Source organism: Balaenoptera acutorostrata, chromosome 5 (assembly GCF_949987535.1).
Source record: "Balaenoptera acutorostrata chromosome 5, mBalAcu1.1, whole genome shotgun sequence".
Classification (NCBI taxonomy): domain Eukaryota; kingdom Metazoa; phylum Chordata; class Mammalia; order Artiodactyla; family Balaenopteridae; genus Balaenoptera; species Balaenoptera acutorostrata.
Window position 1 is genome coordinate 50,227,472 of NC_080068.1, and position 20,917 is coordinate 50,248,388.

Here is a 20,917-nt window from a genome sequence, read left to right on the forward strand (position 1 = left end):
GCCTTTGGAGGGTTAACTAGATGACTGGGTACTGAGCTGGGAGGGAAATTTACTTGTAAACAGAAAATAGCTGGATTTTGCTTTAAAACCAATCTGTTATTTTCTTTCCACATTTTCTTTCCATATTTTCTTTCTCCTTTTAATAGGAGAGTTTAATCCTTTTATATACATGTTGTAATTACTGATACATTTACGATATAATGATATATTATTTGATATATTTAGACCTATTTCGACATTATTTTTCACCCTTAGCTGGTTTATATCTATTCTACCCTTTGATTATATTTAACAGGTTTTTTTCTAACAGAATCTAAAGCTATCTATTATCTCTCTTTTTCAAATGAGACAATAACTTTACCCATTTCTTAATACCCACACCTTCTATGTTATTCTTGTCTACAACTTGTTTCACCTTCTTCGGAAGCCAAATATAAGTAAAATTTCATTATTTTTATAGTAAATAATTAAATATACCAACATACAGGGGCAATTTTGCTCTCTAGAGGACATTTGGTGATGCCTGGACACATTTTTGGTTGTCACAACTGGAGGTTGCTACTGGCATCTACTGGGTAGAGACCTGGGATGCTGTTAAACATCCTGCAGTGTACAGAACAGTCCCCCACAAAGAATTAATCAGGCTCAAAATGTTACTAGGTTGGGAAACACTCTATTAGTTCCTTCAGTGAGGATCTGTGGGTGGTAAACTTTCTTAGACTTTGCATATTTAAAAATATCTTTATTGCACTTTCACTTGTTAATGGTTTTAGTTGGGTATAGAATTCTAGGTTGACAGTTCTAAATTATGAAGATGTTACTCCATTGGCTTTTGATATCTATCTTCTTCCTTGGCCTTTTGCAGTTTTACTGAAACATATCTAGATTTGAATTTATTTTATTTATTCTATTTGGCCCTTGGGGCATACTTTCAATCCAAGGTCTCGTATCTTTCTTAAATTTTGGAAAACTTTCAGCAGTTATCTCTTAAATTATTGCTTCTCTGTTATTTACTCTATTCTCACTACCCTCCCACAGACTCCTATTAAATATTTATTGGAGCCTCTTGATACATTCTCTGTATCTTGACCCTTTAATTTTTAATCTTTCTGAGTTTATATTTGTATAAATTCCTTAGAGCGATCTTTCAGTTAGCCAGTTCTTTCCAACTACCTACAGTCTAGAGCTTATCCCTATATGGAGTTTTTCTTTCAGAAAACTTTTTTATTCTGTTTTTATTCTGAAGATTTCTATTTTTCATTCTTTGGGTCTCTCTACTCTTATCTCATTCTTTTTTGTTTTTTTTAATAATTTGCCATTCTTTTTTACGGATGTTATTCTTTCATTTGTCTCTTTGAGGATACTAAACAACATATTTATTAGCCAGATTGTTCAGTTATTTTAATTTCTTCTCAAGTGAATTCATCTTATTGTTGATTTTGTTGCCTATCTCTTAGTATAAGTTTCTTTCATTAAAAAAAATGTTGACTTGCAGAATAATTATTTGGGAAGCCTGTTATCTATCCATCCATCCATTCAACCATCCATCCATCCATCCCCTCACCTCTCCCTAGGTAACACTTTTGCAATTGCCTCCATGTAGCCTACCTAGGAACCCCAATACCAGTACACATGGTGGGTCTCCACCTCACGATTACCCAGGGGTCATCACAGATCTGGCCAAAGAGTCAGCAGGCAGCTTGACTCAGGTTCTGGTTGTGAGGCTGTGTCTGGGGCTTTCTGCCTCCCAGCAACTCAGCTTTGCTTTCTTCAGCCTCTCTCGCTGACCAGAAAATCCCTGCCCCCAGATCCCGGTTTCACACCCTTGATGGACCACTTTTAATCCTCATTAACCTCAGGAGCTAGACTTGCAGATCTTTCTCCTGGCTTCCAGACCTGCAGCCCAGTGGGCGGGCGGTTGTAGCCCTACTCACCACTTGGCAGTTATCACCTTTCATTGTCTAGGGAGATGTTCTTTTGTGTTTGAGTAGGATGTAGACCTTTTAAATGTTCTCTTTTTTGTTCTATCAACCACTGCTCTGGAAGATGTCCTCAACTCACGAACTTAGAAGGCCACCTTGACCAGAAGTTAGAGGAATTACTATTTATTGCCTGTCCTTTCCTGTCTTTTGCATTTTATACCATTTTTCAAGGAATTAATTTTTAAAAACCCGCTATCTCAACTGTGCTCTTAGTGAGCATAAAGTTGATTCAAGGTTAAACTTTCTTGTGACCCAAAAGAAATCCTCCCTTAGCTGTTTGGAGGGGGAGACAGTTAATGCTCTGTCACAAATATTATCTCCCTGCAATATCTGTCCAGGGCTCATCTGTCCACGGGCTGGCTGTGAACAAAGCTACTGTAAATGCCAAATGGACCACTGCTTTAAGGAAGTGCATATTCCCAAACCTCTACGTGAGATACTCTGTTTTAGAGGAAGGGAAGAAAGATTTTTGGCTGTTGCCTCTGTCAGAATTGATTGGGGATCGGGGGCCTGCTTTTCTGCCTTTTGATCCAGTCCCCAACCAATACCACCCTTGTGTCTGCATGTGAATAAGATTCTGTGGGTAGCCAGCTCCTAGTTGAGTCTTGAAAAGTCCTGACCATTAAAAAAAAAAAAAAAAAAGCCTGAAATCAAGTGTGACCTCCTGGACTCTTTCTTGTCTCCCAATGACAGGTCGCTTGACTGGTGGACAGCAGACGAGTGCAATATGATCAACGGAACAGACGGAGATTCTTTTCACCCATTAATCACCAAAGACGAAATCCTTTATGTCTTCCCATCTGATTTTTGCAGGTAAGAACTTGAAAAATAAGTTCTTTGACTGTAAGACCACCAAAAATGTGAGGAATATATATAGTTGCACTTACTCGGTGAGGATACGTATGCTTAGTGAGTGATCAACGATGATGGCATATTGAGAAACAGCGAAGTGTAGTGGTTCACAGCACTAACTCCAGAGCCCGGCTGTGTTGGTTTAAATACCAGCTCTACCACTTACAGCTGTGTGACCTTGGGAACATTATTTAACCACTCTGTGCCTAACTTTCCTCATTTGTGAAATAAGGATAGAAAGAGTTGCCTACCTTGGGAGTTGTTTTGAGGACACACGAGTTGCTTTGATAAAATACTCAGCCCAGGGCCTGTCACACTGTAAATAACATTAAATGTTAGCTGTTTGTTATTATAGTATGCTCTGTCAGGTGTGAAATTTGCCCTGGTCTTCTTGCGGTCAACAGGTGATCGCTCCACAGAAGGTAAAGAAAGCATACTGCGGTCCATGTTTCAGAGTTCATAGGTCTTTGCTGAGCTCTAACCTTCCCGTTGATCCCGTCTGCTCACGCGTGCCCCGCAATCTCTCCCTGTCTCCCACCTGCCGTTTCTCTCCAGACGCGCATGATGAAGTCCCCTCTGTGGCAGGAACGCATCCTGCTCTGTGCCCTGATTCCCAGCTCCCCGTCACCACTGCTCCTTCTCCCGCCCTTCACCCTGAAACCGCTCAGCTGAGTGGCTGATCACACAGCCTCCCTTTCCTCTCCCACTCACTCCTGCAAAGCTTTTTGTGAGACTTCCCCTCCGTCAGAAGTAATCTAGTTGCCTTGGACGCTATGGAGTCAATATTCTCAAGGTCAGCTGTTCTTCTGGCTTTCATATCTCACACCATTGACACCTCCTCAGTCAGCCCTGCCAGAATCACTATAAATCTCCCTCTTCTCTTGCACTGAATCAGTCACCAAGTGGTATCCATCCTCCTCAGAAAGAGCTCTCCTTTCACTCGATCCCTGCTCTCTGTGCCGCGGTGCAGACCCTTTCCAGCTTTCACGTGGAATATCTCAGTGACCTTCCATCCAGCTGCTTTCTTCAGTCAATATTTGTGAAAGGACTGAAGGAAGAGAAAATATGTTTGAGTGCAATGGGTGAGACAAAGAAACTTCGGAGGGTAGTAGGAGGCTTATTAAAGACATGGCACAGAGGAAACTCATTCTTGTTTGGTACCACTACTTCTGAAGAGCCACTTGGCAATGCTTAGTAAAGCCAAAGACATGCAAACCCCATGATTCCGCACTTCCCTCCTATGAAGGTTCCCTGACCTGAAGAACTCGTGTACATACATGAAGGAGATTTATACAGAAAAGTTCACTGCAACATGGATTGTAGTTAGGAAAAATTGGAAGTGTCAATGGAAATAATAAACAATCTGTAATAGGAATAGAAAAGAGTTTTATTTGAGCCAAACGGAGGACTGTAGCCTAGGAGACACTGATTCAAGGAGCACTTGAATTGTGTTTTATCAGACTACAAAATGGGGGAGACGTACAAAGGCAAAAACCTCAAGGTTGCAGTTAGTTACATGAGTTGTTTATCAAGAATTATAACTGGAGCTGGCAAGAAGTAAGAGTGCTTGTTAAGCAAGGATTGGTTGGGATCTGAAATGGTTGCATAGTGACAAGGGGAGACCTTGAGACCATGAGGTTGCAGCTGGCCACTGCTAGCAGATACTGTTTTGAGAATGGCTAGTGGTGTCCTTGAGTTTGATGCAGTTCAGAAAATTCAAGTTCTCAGTGATGCAGGAATGTGTCTGAAACCACATCCGCAATGGCCACCAGGCTCCATCCTGAATGTGTGACCCACAGTTACTCCATTTTGATTTTTAAACGCATTCTTTTCTTTAATGGTTAAAGCAGATGTACAAGGCGTGTTTGACAGGCTATAAGAGAGGCTGTTCTCTTTAGCATAAAGTTTAAGTTAAATCATGTGTAAGCCAGAATAACTTCCCCATATCTCGCTATGTGAAAATTTCTTCCATCCAAAGCAATCTAAGTGCCTGTGAAAAGGAGAATATAAATAAATAATGGGGCTTCCCTGGTGGCGCAGTGGTTAGGATTCTGCCTGCCAGTGCAGGGGACATGGGTTCAAGCCCTGGTCCGGGAAGATCCCACATGCCACGGAGCAACTAAGCCCGTGCACCACAACTACTGAACCTGCACTCTGGAGCTTGTGAGCCACAGGTAATGAAGCCTGAGCTCTATAGCCATGAGCCACAGCTACTGAGCCCACGCACAGCAACTACTGAAGCCCACTCACCTAGAGCCCGTGCTCCGCAACAAGAGAAGCCACCACAATGAGAAGCCCGCACACCGCAATGAAGAGCAGCCCCTGCTCGCCACAACTAGAAGAAAGCCTGCGCGCAGCAACGAAGACCCATCGCAGCCAAAAATTAAAACAAACAAAAAGTTTAAAAATAAATAAATAAATAATGGGGTATTTGTTTGATAGAATATCATACTAAAAGTAAAATATAACAACCAGAGCCATGTACATTAATGCAATAAATCTTAAAAATATAATGTTGAAGGAAGAAGCAAATTGTAAAAGAGAATATGGTATACTGTTTATATAACACTTAGAAATAACAAACAATGCCACAAGTTGTTTATGGATATGCACGTAGGTGAAAGTATAAAGACCTGCATGGGAGTGATAAACCCCAAATTCAGGATAGCGGTTACCTCTGGGGGTGCAGAGGACCAGAATCAGGAGTGTTACGCAGAGAGCTTCAGTTGTTATCTGTAAAATATACATTTTATTTATTTAAGTGGTATTTGTTATAAAAGGTACTTACTATAGTATTTTCTCTGTTTTTCTGTTTGCTTAAAATTTTCATGGAAAAATGCTATGGGGTGGGATGTGCAGTGGAAGGCAGCTCCTGTTAGGCACAACCCAGCGAGAGATGTGTCCCGCCTGTGCGTCAGAGATGAAAAAGTGAGGCCCCAAAAGCAGTTCCCCTCAGCCTTCAGACGCCTTCAGATGCAGGGCTGAAGGATCAGTTACCACAGTGTATGTGAAAAGTACCTTGGCTGTCGCTCAGGTGCTGTGCAAATAGAAGGGTGGTTAGTATCATAAGCGACCACTGTTTGAAACTCTGTAACCACTGAAGGCAGAATGATGTTGAACGCCGTTGAAATAAGTGACCTAGGCAAAATATGGAAACTATTTTTGTTTGGGGGAAATGGGTATCAAAGTATATATTCTAATCAAGTATCTGTCTAATGGGGCACTCTTCCAGGCCTTCAGAATCTACCAGGCCACACCCTTTGCCACCTCTTCTGCTTTTGCTTTGCCTCTGCCTCACCCTGTCTTCCTTTGCTTTGCTTCTGCTTCATGCATACTGGCATGTGTCCATGCTAGTCTAGACGACTCCTTTCTTTCAGCACAAATATCCATTCTAACTCATTTTCTTGATTTTCTACCACACATTATGTTTTTTTCTAAGCCTTGTTAAGATGTTAGCATAGCTGCTGCCTCTTAAACATCTTTCATTATAATCTGTCTCCTACTTTACTACACATTGAATGGGTTGAGCTCCTTTCAAGCTTTCTTTTGCCTCTTTATTTTCCACTTATCCTGTAAGCTTTTAGCCACGTTACACCCAAGAACGGTTGGCTAACTCACTGATATGGTCAGATCGTGCTGATGGGAGCTCACGTTGACTTTTTATTCTTACTTCCTAACAGGTCAGTATATATAACTTTCAGTGACTTTGAGAGCGTACAGGGACTGCCTGCCTTGAGGTATAAGGTGCCTGCAGAAATATTAGCCAATACCTCAGACAACGCTGGCTTCTGTGTACCTAAAGGAAACTGCCTGGGCTCAGGAGTTTTGAACGTCAGCGTCTGCAAGAACGGTAAGAACTCAGAGAGGGGACATGGGCAGGAGGGTCTGGATGCAGGATTGGTGTTCTTCAACAAAGAATGTTGTCAGCCCAATAGAAAGAGCGATTTTGACCTTTCAAGAATAACGTTTTGTCAGAAACAGACTCACAGACATAGAAAACAGACTTATGGTTACCAAGGGGGAAAGCAGAGGGTATAAATGAGGAGTTTGGGATTAGCAGATACAAATTACTATATATAAAATAAAATAGAACAAGGTCCTACTGTGTAGCACGGGGAACTATATTCAATATCTTGTAATAACGTATAAAGGAAGAGAATCTGAAAAAGAATATATATATATATATATATATATGTATAACTGAGTCACTTTGCTGTACACCAGAAACGAACACAGCATTGTAAATCAACTGCAATTACAAAAAAAAGTTTTGTAACATGGCTATAGCATAGTTTTGTTTTTTTTTTAAAAAAGCATTGGCTTTCCTGTAATGATTTTTATTCCTAGATTGCCATGTTATGTTTTTTCTGGGCAATAGTTGAAGAGTTTGTTTTTTTTTTTCTTGAAACCAATCCAGGGCCAGGGTTTCTTAATGTCTGAGCTAATCTGCTCCTTTCCGTGAATGAGGTGGAATGATCAGGGGTGCAGCTGACAGAAACATTTTTTTCATCACGAGGACTAGTTTTTGCAATCATATGCTGCATAATATTCACAATAGCCTTGCTAGATAGACAGCCAGTAGCCTCTTTTCATAATTGTGGAAACCAGGGCTCAGAGAAGGAACAGGATTTTTATAAAATCCTTACCTCTGAGCAAATTCCTGCTAGAACTTAGGGTCTTCTCATACTTGTACTGTGATCTTTCTTAGGCTACAATTCTTGTTTAAAGTTTCTCTTGAGAAACTTTGTAACTCCTTTCTCTTGATTGAAGTTGTACTTTTTTCCTGAATAATGTGCTAACTTTTGCCCCCTTGTCCATTTGGTTTGAAAATCTCCTTTTAGGATAACCCTCCCTTTCTTTGTCTGATGGGGTCATGGCTCCCAAGCCTGGCTTTGCATCAGAACGATCTGGAGAATCATTAAAAACATCTGTCCCAGGGCGCACCTGCTAGCACCCCCGTATCTGTAGTTTTAATGAGCTCCAGGTGATTCTCATGAAGGTGGTACCTGCGAGATTGGGAACCACTGTTCTGGGGAACACACACCCCTGACCTAGAGATCAGACCTCTCCTGCTGGCTCACTGGGGGATGGTCCTGAAATGGCACCTGCCCGCTCAACCCATGTTTCTGTGGCTCAAGGCACACATGCAGACACATTTTTCTTGTTGTTTTGTTAACAGTCTGCTTCCTCAAGAAGTTGATGTCAGAACCAACAGAAGGATTCTACTTTGCAACAGTCATACCTCTTGCTATAATCCGTTTCCTCTTGCCTGTCCTGTGTTCCCAGATGCGGACTGAAATATTACCCTTCAGTACTATCCTCAAGTGTTTTGCATTCCCCAGGGGAACATTCTGGCTAGTGGGATGAGTGAGCGTTCTGGAGTCAGGGGGATCTGGGATTGAATTCTGTTTGTTAGCAAATTGGCCACGTTGCTGAAGGAGGGTTCCAGACAGCAGTTTTCTCCTCTGTAAAATGGGGGTGATTATAACTTCCTTGGAGGGTAGTGTGAAGGTTAGAGATAATGTATGTAAAACACTCAGGACAGTGTCTGGCTTTATTAAGTCCTTAACAGATCTTTAAAAATACATTTTAAGGGTCAGTGTAGGAAATTCCCTGGCGGTCCAGTGGTTAGGACTCTGCCCACTCACTGCTGAGGGCCTGGGTTCAATCCCTGGTCAGGGAGCTAAGATCCCACAAGCCACGTGGTGTGGCAAAATAAATAAATAAATAAAGGTCAGTGTAGGTCACAAAGAAGGAAATCGTGTCTTTGTGAAACTGTGTAGCAACAGAGCGCAGAACTGTGTGTGGGACAAGTGAGGTGTCTGAGCCTTGGGCTGGAGGATATGTGAGCAGACTTAAACTACTTGCCGTTAAGCTAATTTCTCCCAAAATGTATTTTCCTGGCAGCAGTTATTGAGTCCCTCTCCTCTTTTCAAGAGCAAAATCTATCAATAGAATAGGTTTCCTTTAATAACTTGCTTCTCTATTTGTTCCTTAAAATGAATAGGAAATATTTTTTTTTAAAAAGGAAGGAAAAAAAAAAAAACCAGTGTCTTCCTGTGGGCAGGCCTTGATCTAGTCAGAGGCTGCAGATGGCAGGACCAGGCAAAATCTTAAAAAAATTCTGCATTGGGAATTCCCTGGCGGTCCAGTGGTTAGGGCTCTGTGCGTTCACTGCTGAGGGCCAGGGTTCAATCCCTGGTCGGGGAACTAAGATGCCGCAAGATGCCTATTTTGGGTAAAACATAAACAGAAAAGCAGAAAAATAAGGGGGAAAGAAGTCCATTTACTGGTAGAGAATTACAGTTGAAACAAGTGCTTTAAAATGAGCCGTCCCTTATTTGATCAGAATTCTGCCTCCATCGCCTGAAAGCTGGATGTCTTGGGGAAATTTTATAACTTCTCTGAACCTCCCTTTCCTCAAATGCAAAAGGAAGGAAATAGTTCTAACTTCATAGGGCTGCTGGGAGCGTTAATTAAAATAATGTGTGTAAAGCATTTGTCTATTATAGGTTCAGCAAATGTTTGTTGAAGAATAAATGATTTAGCCAGGACTTCATTATCATATTATGATATAAAATAACGTAGGGGTAAATGAGATGTCAGCAGATGAAGTATAAATCCCAAGCTAGGAGATGTAGAATATACTTTTAGCCTGCCCCTCTCCCCGACCCAACTTTTCTGTGTATAGCTTTCCCCCCACTGAGGAACTGGATTTGTGGTCAGGAACTTTATATTCATCTTAGACTTTTAAGAACCTCACCATTCATTTCTGTTTTCCTCAAAATGCAGGTGCACCTATTATTATGTCTTTCCCACACTTCTACCAAGCAGATGAGAAGTTTGTTTCTGCCATAGAAGGCATGCACCCAAATAAGGAATATCATGAGACATTTGTGGACATTAATCCTGTGAGTACACATGTCTTCTTGGTTGAAAAACATACATTTTATTCTGTCTATACGGTGTTCACCAGCTTAGCCCTGGGTACTCTTGAGAAGTGTATTGTCTTCCTTTCGTTCACATATTCAAGTGGAGGGAGCTCAGCTCAGTGTGATGTGATGCAGAGTCTCATAGCCCTGTAATTAGAAGGCTGAGTTGTATGGAGCTAATACGCAGAAATATCGGCAAACCCACTTTAACAAAAAAGCAACAGTGAAAGTCCCATCATTGGAAACAACTGGAATCGGACCCAGGTAACCTGGTCAGTCTTCTGTTGCCAAAAGACCGGACCTGAACATACACACATTCCTCTCACTGGGCCACAGATCAGCAGGGTGAAGACATTCCTCTGTTTACTCGCTGCCAGGAACATTTTGGTTGAAATTTAAATGTGTATATATTAGCTTCAGTCACTTTTGGCAAAACTCTTTATACAGGTGCTTTTGAGAGTTATTATATGACATCATTAATTTAAAAAGCTTCAAATATATACATACTCTAATCCCGTAATCATAGAGGAGAAAACCTAAAAACCATGTTGAAAGGCTGTGAGTATCATTTCACAATGTGAGAACCTTTTACTGTAGGGACTGAATTAAAGGTGAGATGTCTTCATTCTTGGGATTTTGAACACACGCATGGGACAGTCACAGAAGAGCCAGCACATTCTTTGAGCACAGCAACTTATGGGCATTTCACTCTTAGCTACACTCATTGCATTTATATTTGAGAAATCGGTGCTCTTATCGTTTTGTGAATAAGGTCAGGTGTGGTTTTCTCCCTTTTCTCTCTTAGCCATCAGTCAGTTCCCTTTCAGTAGCCAAACCGCTTGTCACCAGGGTGAGGCACAGCCCCACCCGCTTGGTGCAAAAGGTGGCATGGCCATGGGTGGACGGTGCTGCGTCTGTCCTCCGGGCTCTGTTGGGTGGGCCTGGCCATACGTGGGCATCATTCTCTGGCTGTGACCACGTCCTCCTTGTAGCACTCTGGCCCTCTGCCTGGATACCCAGACCCGACAGGGTATCTGCTGGATCTCCTTCCCGCCCGGGTCCTCTAGGGCTTTGCTATTCAGAGTGACAGCATCCTGCCCAATCTCAGGCCCCACCCCAGACCTACCAAATCAGAATCTGCATTTTAATAAGGTGCCCAAGGACTCGCATGCATAGTAAAGTGTGAGAAACATTGGTCTACCAGGCACCTAACACAATCCACAGTTCTCATTCTGGCCTGGGGAACAGTTTTCCCTCGTCCCACTCTGCCTAGCAAATGTGGCAGTGGCCGCCCTGTTTATCAGAACCACACAGAAATGGTGCTCTATTGACAAAAACTGTGTGTGTGGCTTTAATAAATCCTAACGTTTTCTTTCTACTTCTCTGATTCACAGTTGACTGGAATCATCCTGAGAGCAGCCAAGAGGTTCCAAATCAACGTTTATGTCAAAAAATTAGATGACTTTATGTAAGTTTTGCTTGTTTCTGCAGAGGCAGAGGGTGGTTTTGCTACATTGACTTTCTGGTGGGGTTGATGTCGAGAGGGGTACAGCCCACTTCTAAGTCTGTTCACCCTGCCCTTCAGGGATGAGGCACGATCAACATTGTCATGGGCAGCCTCGGTCTTGGAATTTACTTATTTTATTTAACCAAACACTTATAGAATGCTTTCCATGGGTCAGCCATTATTCTAAGTAGTTTACATACATTAACTCATTTGTTCCTCACAATAACCCTGTATTACCCCGTTTTACAGATGAGGAAACTGAGGCACAGAGTCTGCTCTTACCCACTCTGCTTTCCCTCACCAGGACTCTGGCTGCCTCCCTCCCCTCCCTTTCTTTCCACTGCTCCCACCCAGGCCAGCCACAAGCCCTCCCGTGGATGGTTAAATACTCTCTGGAGTCCAGTGTACCCACACTCTATCTACTTAATTAGGATTCTTGAGTATAATCTCCTGCTCAGACTTTTCAGTGGAAATTGAGAAAATGATTTCATTCAATGTTGAATGAAAAAACAGAATGCAAAACTGTAATACATATCTATAATACATCTATATTTATCAAATCTTTCTGTCTGCCTGTCTATCATTCAAACTTGGTTGGCTCCCCCCATAAAATTTGCCAGGTTTAAGCGCATGTGTTAGGGATCTTTCTAGGAAGCAAATGTGATTTGTAAGGATGCATTTTGTGTGTGTATTTCTGAGGGAGTATAATTTAGTAGTTACAACCTAGAGCCTTAGAATCAAAGTGGAATTCCAATCCTAGCTCCACCACTTCCTCGTGGTGGTCCTGGGCAAATTGCTCTGAGCCACCATCTCCTGGCCTTGAACCTGGGACAGTAATACCTACTGCATGGGACTACCATGAGAATTAAGTGAGATAAATGTTCCCAAGACACCTGGTACAGAGCTGGTGCATAGTAAATGCTCAGTAAGTGACTGCTCCAGGCTCTTGTAAAGACAATACTGAGTAGCCTGATTATAAAACATTCTGAGGAATGACAGCATTGTTCTGCTGGAACCTCCCCTCCAATAACCCTTGGGAGTATAGTAATCATTTTGATGAATTTACTTTTGGCATCTTGTGTTTTGGTTAAACACACTTTACATAAATATGCAACACTTTGAATTGCTAGACTGTTTGTGATCTAACTGCTGATTATTGTGTGTTTGCAAATATACTAAGAGGTCTGCATAAATTCCAGGTAATTTAATGAAATAACTGGGCTGGCATTTTCATATAAACTTGTCTCGCCAGGCCAGTGTGCCATCGTTATGAGGATGTCTATAAAACAGTCTCTTTTTGTGTGTTTGTAGTGAAACGGGAAATATTAGAACCCTGGTTTTCCCAGTGATGTATATCAATGAGGTAAGTCCTGGGGGGGGGGGAGCCCCGGGTACATTTTACCTGTGGACGCTTGGGGAACGTCCTGCTTCTGCGACTGTAGCTATGTGTAATTTAAGATGTGAGAAAGGGGCAAAGGTGATTTTTTAAAACCTGTTTGTCCTCAGAAAATTTCTGTTTGTACGTTTACATGAATCTTCCTGTGTCTGAGACTTGAAAACGACAGAAAGAAATTTCCCTTGTCAAGAACGTTATTTGGGTGAAACTTCTTTCTGGGAAGCTGGTTCTGTAAGAAACAAAATGCAGAGGTAATTAGTTTACCGTTCATTAGTTGAGGAGAAAAAGAGAGTAAAAAAGAGCGTGGGGTGGTTGAGAAATGATTAAATAAACTGTGATACATGCCCATTAATTGCAGTGATACGTGGTTGCCTTATCCTTCATCATAGCATAGAGTCTTTTCTCCTTTCTGCTTCCTGTCTTAGTTCAAACAAAAGGAGTTTCTCTTTAGAAATATTTCTTTCACAGTGTACCCACAGAAATATTATCCCTAATTCTTAGGCATAAATTGAAGTTTTGTAAAGCATATTCTGAAAGCTCATAAAACATCCACTATTTAAGACACCTGTGATAAATTCTTTTCTGAATCACATATCACATTTCCTGTAGTTATATCTCCTCAATTTCCCTTCTCTCTTTCACCCAGTTTTGAGGGGAAAATTGCAGAATTGTCCCCCTCAAATTCATGATCCGCTGGCTTCCATTGTTAACAGCAGCAGTTTTTAAAGTTTTATGATTTTTCTCTCTTCCCTAAAAATATTTGTTCTTTGTAGAAGATTGAGTAACAAAGATTAGCAAGAAAAGGGAAAATTAAAATGACTTCTCACAAAACCTGAGCCAGACTGATAAGTTTTTTTTTTTTAATTAATTAATTAGTTTATTTTTGGCTGCGTTGGGTCTTCATTGCTGCGCGGGCTTTCTCTAGTTGCAGTGAGCGGGGGCTACTCTGTGTTGTGGTGCGCGGGCTTCTCCTTGCAGTGGCTTCTCTTGTTGTGGAGCACAGGCTCTAGGCGCGTGGGCTTCAGTAGTTGTGGCACGCAGGCTCAGTAGTTGTGGCTCACGGGCCTAGTTGCTCCGCGGCATGTGGGATCTTCCCAGACCAGGGCTCGAACCCGTGTCCCCTGCGTCGGCAGGCAGATTCTCAATCACTGCGCCACCAGGGAAGCCCCTGATAAATTGTTTTTAACTTGCTTTATTTTCTTCAACAATGTGTTGTAAAATTTTTTTTTTCCAAAACAACTTTGTAAAAAATAATTTGATGTTTCGCATTTTGTAAAAGTAACGTGCTCTTTATAGAACTCAGGAAATTAAAAATAGTATTTAAAAAGTGAACTGCTTGATAAGCAAGCCCATCCCTCAGAGAAAAGTGCAATTGACATCTGCTTATGTTGCCTCAGTATTTTTCTGGTCTTGATATTACATAGTTGAGACCATACGGTAGATACAGTTTTATATCCTTTTTCAACTTAGCATTGTACTGGTAGCCACATTGATAAACTTTTGAAGGGTTTGTGATTACAGTTCTAAGACAAGGCTTTTATTGTTTCATAGGAAGAATTCAGGCAATATTTACCATTTATAGGACCTATTTGCAGTTGCTCCTGGGTCATTACGGTTATTGTTTGTGGGGAGAGCCATGGAAGGAGGGCTTTTTGAAAGTGTGGAAGGGCCCTGTTCTGCCAGCTTACGTTCATTGTTGCACCATATTTGAAGTCCCCTCCACCTTAACATCTGCTTTGACTTTTTGTTAAAGACTAGATTGAGTCCAGGGAATGATGGAGTGAAACCTCGTGCTTTTACTCCCTCCCAGAAAGAACCTGACTTTTCTCTTCTCTAGAGAAGGAAAACATTAGACCTGGAAGTGACCTTGGAGACTGCTCTCCCACCGCTTTTTTTCCAGAGGAGGAGACTCTGACCATGATGGGCCTTCATCTGCAAATTGAGCCTAAATTAAGCCCCAAGTCCCAGTTGTTGCTAATAATTTTTATAGAATTAAGCTCTGCAGATGCCTCACAGTTTAAGGTGATAATACTTTTGCCCTTAGTTATCTGGAATTCTGGTTAGCCTCAAGACTTCCCTGAACACTTTCTGTCTAGACCTCTGGTCCCGATCAGTATAGATCCAACCAAGAGAGAAATGATGCTTTCCACATGCCATTGTTGGAATATTGCATTCATTCATTCATTCATTCCTCTAATCAAGCGACATTAATTGAGCACCTACTGTGTTTCAGGCACTATACCCAGTGTTTAGTTGACTGAAATAAAAGTCTTGCCTTCAGGAACCTCACAGTCAGGAGGAGACAAACAAGTAAACAGACAGTTATAGTGCAGAGTATGGAGACAGTGATGGAAGATTTTAGAATGTGAGATGGAAGCGCAGAAAAGGGGCCTTGAACCGGCCAAAGGAGACTTCTGGAAGGAAGTTATGCTGAGTTGGATTTTGAAGGGTGACATGGAGTTGTCTGATACAAAAGAAAAGCTGATATTATCTCAGTATTTCTGAATACTTTCCCCCTCCTTTTTCCCACCAATTTTGAGTAAAACATGTCTTCAGGAGAAAAGAGACGTCAATGAATAAGTGCCCCCTCTGGTTATTCTAACTTATAAAAGGATTTTCAGTATCTCTGGTTTTCGAACAGGAGGACATACCCAAATTGTGTTTAATGGTTTGGAAGAAAGATAGAGCAAAAAACTTTACACCCTGGATATTCAGTAATCAAGGGAATACTGTTTTCTTGCCCCTCCCCCCAGAGTGTTCTCATTGATAAAGAGACTGCAAGTCGACTGAAGTCTGTGATTAACACTACTCTGATTATCACCAACATACCGTACATTATCATGGCGCTGGGTGTGTTCTTTGGTCTGATCTTCACCTGGCTTGCGTGCAGAGGACGGGGATCCACGGATGAGGTGAGCAGTGGCTGGAGGAATGTCTCCTTTACCGAATAACGTTCCCCGAGGACTTCAGCTGTGCTTCATGGAAGGGCTGGCTGTCAGCGGGCTTATTAGGGTGGATTCTGAGGTTTTATGCTGGGCACAGTGATTTCATGGTTATATTACTGCTGGGCCAAATGAGAGGCAAGGGAAGTGTGTCAAAGGTGGAGGGGTGATAGAATGGTATCTTTCAGTATTTCAGGCTTTCTTGGTGGGAATGGAACCCCTGGGAGAAAGCATTATGTCTTTGAAAATAACCTGAAAAAAAGCGGAAGAATATAAAACAGCTAAGCACCCGGGCTTTGGTGTCAGACTGCCCAGGTTCAAATCCCAGTTTGGCCACTTAATAGCTGTGTGACCCCAGAAACTGTGCCTTGGTTTCTCTAGCTGTAAAATGGGATGATAATTGAGCCTCGCTTAGGAGTTTTTTGTGAGGATTTGATGACATTTTAAACATAAAGCACTTGGCCCAGTGTAAGCATTTAGTAAGAGCTCAATAAATATTAGTTATATGACAGAATAGCTCCATAATTATAGAGCAAGGCAGCCAGAGATCTGCTTGGAAAGAATCCCTGGTTTATCAGAAGATACCTACCACTGAGTCGTCATTGCATAATAAATGATGGGCACAGGGGAGTAGTTCCTCTCCTGGAGGGGTGGGAACAGCCCCAAATGGGTGGGATAAGTGGTTAGATTGGCTTCCCTAAGTGACCAGCAGGCCAACCCAGGGGTCTTAACACCTTCAATGAGCCCTTCTTAAATTCTCACCAGCCTCTCTGTTTGCAACAAAGCCTTTTTTTTTTCCTCTCTTCACTGCCTCCATTACGTGTCTGAGGCAAATGTGAAGTAGGAAATGAAATAGGCTGAAACCATCTAAATCATATAAGCTCAGACTTCCCTGTGTTCTGCGTGCTTCCAGTATGCCTTTCAACCCATGCCCATCACGTTAGCGTGAATTAGGTATGAGGCAACGATTTTTCCATTTCTATCTATGGATTGATCTTACAGTCACTGTAAGATGGATTGTACTGTCACTGAGATTTTCATAGGCACAGATGAAAGCCCACGTAAATATTATGACTGTTCCTACAATTAGCCGTCTTCACATATTCAACAAGCAAGCATTACTGAGCAGCCATCCCCTCTGAGACATTGTTCTCTGATGGGCCTCCAACTGAAGGAGACAGATTCAATAGGGTGTGATGAGGATTATGGTCCAGGTCAACACAAGGAGAAGGGTACTGGTCCAGTGTCAGGGTAGGGGTGTCAGAGCAGGCCTCCTGGAGAGGATCAGGGCTGAATGTTAAAGAAAGAGCAAGAGGAAGCAGGCCAAGAGAAGAGAAGGTGATTGGGATGACAGTCTTCCCATCACTTTCCCCTCCTTGCACCCCTCTCTCCACTTCCCACATCTGGGGAGATGTTGGTCACGTGATCGCCTAACCTCACTGTTCTCTCTCACCTGGTCTCAGGGAACTGCAGACGAAAGAGCACCCCTCATACGAACCTAACCTAACCATGGGCTGCGCTTGGGGAAGGAAGCGTGCGAGCTGTCGTGACCTGGACCACAACAGTGGGGCAACTGTCTGCATCCTCACAGGCTTGTCAACGGGTGTGAGAGGAGGGTGGAGACCCCATGCCTGCGTGTGGTGAGCGCCTTCTGGCAGAGGTTCAAGAACAGGCTGACCTGGTTGGCCGTTAGGATCCTGTGGTCCCTGACAAATTGTTTTGTTTTTCATGTGTCTAGCAAGTATTTAATAAACTCCGGTATAGTAATTTTTTTGTTGTTGGGTGCTGGTAGCTCCAGAATTTTGTGACCACTGTCGTGGTTATAATGTCTGTGCATCACTTGTTAATGCTACTTGGTCTAACCTTATTCACTACTCTTCATTCACCAAACTTTGTGCTCAAAATACATAAATACTATTTGATGTTGTATTCCTCCATTCATTTCATCCACAAAACAGAAGTAAGTAAGAGTTTGGGATGCAGGGTAAAATGGTAAGCCTCATTCAATATCATTCAGATGCATCTAATTTCCTCGTTTGAAAAGGTGCATATTGCATTTCTTGCTAATCTTCAGTTCATAATTCCTCCAGGAAAATAATTCAGACAGCTTTCATACAGGGTAGGAATCAAGCAGGGAAGGGGTTGGTGGAGGTGGTACCCATGAGTTGATAGTGACAAGCACCTGAGGATTTTTGACTTGTACTTTTGTGAATTGAGAGAACGCACAAATGATGTTGGTGAGGACAAGTACAGATATTTCATATAGAATAGAATGCCAGTTATGACATTTGTGGGTAGTTTGTTATTTTTTTAGTCAAAATGATCTTGATGTGGAAAGATGTTTCTGGGAGAATGTAATCAGTAACTGATTTTTTTCCCCAATCGCCCTTGCCAAATATGACTGTATCAATTACAATACTATTGAGTGATTATTTGTAAAATGATTTATAAATATAGGATATCCACAGCCTAAGTTACACTTAAATTTCAGGAAGTCTGACTGCACTAAAGAGACATTTCTTCTAGGGCAGTCTTCTTGGTAACTTTGAAATTGTTTTTATAGGTTGTTCTTTTCTCAGGTTCAGTCCCTTCTGATGTTTTGTGGCTCACTATCACTCACTGAATGGAGAAAGATGTGCTCACACTTCCTGTGACAATCATTTTGCTGACAGAGTGAGGGTGTTTTAAAATATTGCACAGGAAGTATCTTTAAAGAAAGGTCCCTTGGGACCAGAAGCAGAGCCACCTCTCTGCAGAAGACCTCTCGGCTTTCAGTGTAACCTAAGTCAGGATTGGGAACCATCAGCTGTCACAGAATTCAAGCACATTTAAGGGCAGTTCCTTTGATTCTCAACGTTCACTATTCATTTTTGATTGAGAAACCTGTACAGTTAATATGGCAAAGTGCACAGATAATTTCTTACCAACGGAATCATTCTGCAGGACTTTTTGTTTAAAACTGGATTTCAGTGTAAGCAAATGAAGGGAAAAAAAGCCACAGATTTCACAAATGCAACTTCCGATCCCTGTATGGAGGTAATCAATCATTTCGTTTCCTTGCCCCGATTTTCCTATTCTCTACACTAAAGCAATTTGCAATGTTTCCCTTTTTGAAGGGGCAGTTCATTAAACTCTCAATTTCTCTATAAATTAAGATAGAACCTATAGATACCCCAAATCACCGAAATGTGAGAAGCTAAATTGAAGATATTTTGTCTTCAATAATGCCAAATATCTAGATTTTTTAAAATTTATCAATATTTAACTAGATAATAGGCACATCTTATTGTTATGCACCCATTTATTCACATTAATAAAACTGATAAGTCAGTGCATACCCATTGATTCATTCTCTTACCAGGATATAATCATCTGTGAGGAGGAAATTTTTAAACACTATGAGTGATAATATTACAGTTAATGATGCACACCTTTTGATTGAATCCCACACAGTCAGGGAGGCCAAAAGCATAATATTTTCATATGATTCTTAATAGTTACTTGGCTTAAAAATCACATTTGATATTTTACTTCTGAAAACTCTGTGGCAAACCCATACACTGCAGTCAAGATTATAGATTGGTTAAGAAGAATGAATGTACCCATTTGGTTTGAGGTTGAAATAACAAACAGTTCCTCATCCTCATTTTTGTGGAGCCATTATCCTAGAAAGGTCCCCAAAAGCTTTGTGACTGTCACAATCAAAGAATACGGTGTCCTGTACTATGATACTCAATTTAGGGAGAAACCAAACAGAGAGAGGTTACCTCACTTCTCTCAGGGAAACTTAGGAGTTGAACACAGGACAGGAAATGGGCTTTGCCACTTTCAGCTCCAGGCTTTTCCCACTAGACTTTATTCTAGAAAGCTCACTAATGGTCAGGCAGACCAAGTACTACACAACTAACCTTTATCGGGGTTTTTACTTAAGAGAAGCTAATTTTTTATTTCAGTTGCTCAAGATAAGAGTTCTGTAAAAGGTGACCACCATCCTTGGCCCTCTGGGTATTATCACTAGGATTAATTGCTTGTGGCTATTAAAGAGAATGCTGACCAGAATGTTCTTCCTATAGTTTATACTGCTGGTTCCTTTCATGTGATTCTTGACATGTTTATTTCTACCCTTAATGCAATGGAATATTTCACTAATAAAAAAAACTTTCTATGAAATTGCACTGGAAATTGTATGTTATGTCACCAGATGTTCAGTGGTCTATGGAGTTTCATTTGAAAGATGCTCTTCGCCCTCCTGATGGGCTCAGGCCTGAGTCACCCCCCTTGGGCCACCTCTGATTTCAGCTCAGCTGTGGTGGACGGTTATAGGCAGCCTGACAAGCCCCACTTCAAGCAGGTCCCACACTGTGCTCTTCTGCCTCAGAGCTTTCTCCAGAGCCCTGGAAGCCCCTCAGGAGCATGGGGGTTAATACTCCCATGTATTGACGCTCAATCAAAGGGGGCAAGAGTCAGCTGACAAGGGTTCCCGTCCTCAGAGGGACAGTTCTCAGGCTCATTCTACTTGGTTCCTCAGCTAGGGTTGCCCACACCAGAAACTGCTTCCTATCATCATTTCTTCATCCCCTGTCTCACTCTACCCACCCCCTCACTGCTGCTTCCAACCAAATAATCTACCTGCACTAACATCCTTATTCAGGTCTGCTTCCAGGTAAACACAAACTGAAATGCAGACAAGTCCACCCAGAGGGCTCAGCAAGATCAGAGAGCTGTTGGAGAAATACCAGACCTTTGTTTCTGCGGACATTTGGACCGAAGTTACTAGTCCAAAAGTTTAGATTACCTTTAAAACCTTTCCCATCCCAATAATATTGCAACTTATTTCTGAAGTCAGAGCAAATCCAGATCAATCATAAAATATTTAGTTCAGTGTTACAAATGTCCTTATGTATTAGGGACACTTGAACCTCAGCATAAGTGCTTCCTAGGAATCCCAAATCTGCTTAACTGGCTTCTGTCATAGGAGAAGCTCCTTATTTGATCATAAATGTAAACTTTCAACTAAGTTTCATGATGCTCTGGGAACCTGACTCCGAGGGAAGGCTTGCCCAAGGAAGTAACATTTAAGTGATACTGAAGAATAGGTGTTAGTTAGGCAAAGCGAAGCATTTCAGACAGAGGTAGCAGGAGGTGCCCAGGAGCAGGAAGGAACATGTTACAAGCAACTGAGAAAATATTTGGCTGGGATTCAGAGAAGGAAGAGGAATAGTGGGAGATGAGGCTGGAGAGAAAGGCAGCCTTATGGAGCCATGTCAAAGGTTTTGGTCCTTTTCAAGGCAAACGGGAAGCCATTG

The 20,917-nt window shown here is 41.9% G+C and overlaps 1 protein-coding gene across 2 annotated transcripts in view; it reads left to right on the forward strand.

Moving 5' to 3' along the window:
- The window catches only part of SCARB2 (scavenger receptor class B member 2), a 68,079-nt gene extending 48,298 nt beyond the window's left edge, over positions 1-19,781 (forward strand). For both annotated transcript variants that reach the window (XM_007165566.2, XM_057546681.1), the window contains exons 6-12: positions 2,676-2,795; positions 6,515-6,684; positions 9,627-9,745; positions 11,161-11,234; positions 12,585-12,636; positions 15,423-15,581; positions 17,075-19,781. In XM_007165566.2, coding sequence (XP_007165628.1) covers positions 2,676-2,795; positions 6,515-6,684; positions 9,627-9,745; positions 11,161-11,234; positions 12,585-12,636; positions 15,423-15,581; positions 17,075-17,113 — 733 coding nt within the window. In that variant the 3' untranslated portion in view covers positions 17,114-19,781. The remainder of the gene's footprint in view (positions 1-2,675; positions 2,796-6,514; positions 6,685-9,626; positions 9,746-11,160; positions 11,235-12,584; positions 12,637-15,422; positions 15,582-17,074) is intronic.
- Positions 19,782-20,917: the final 1,136 nt, after the last annotated feature.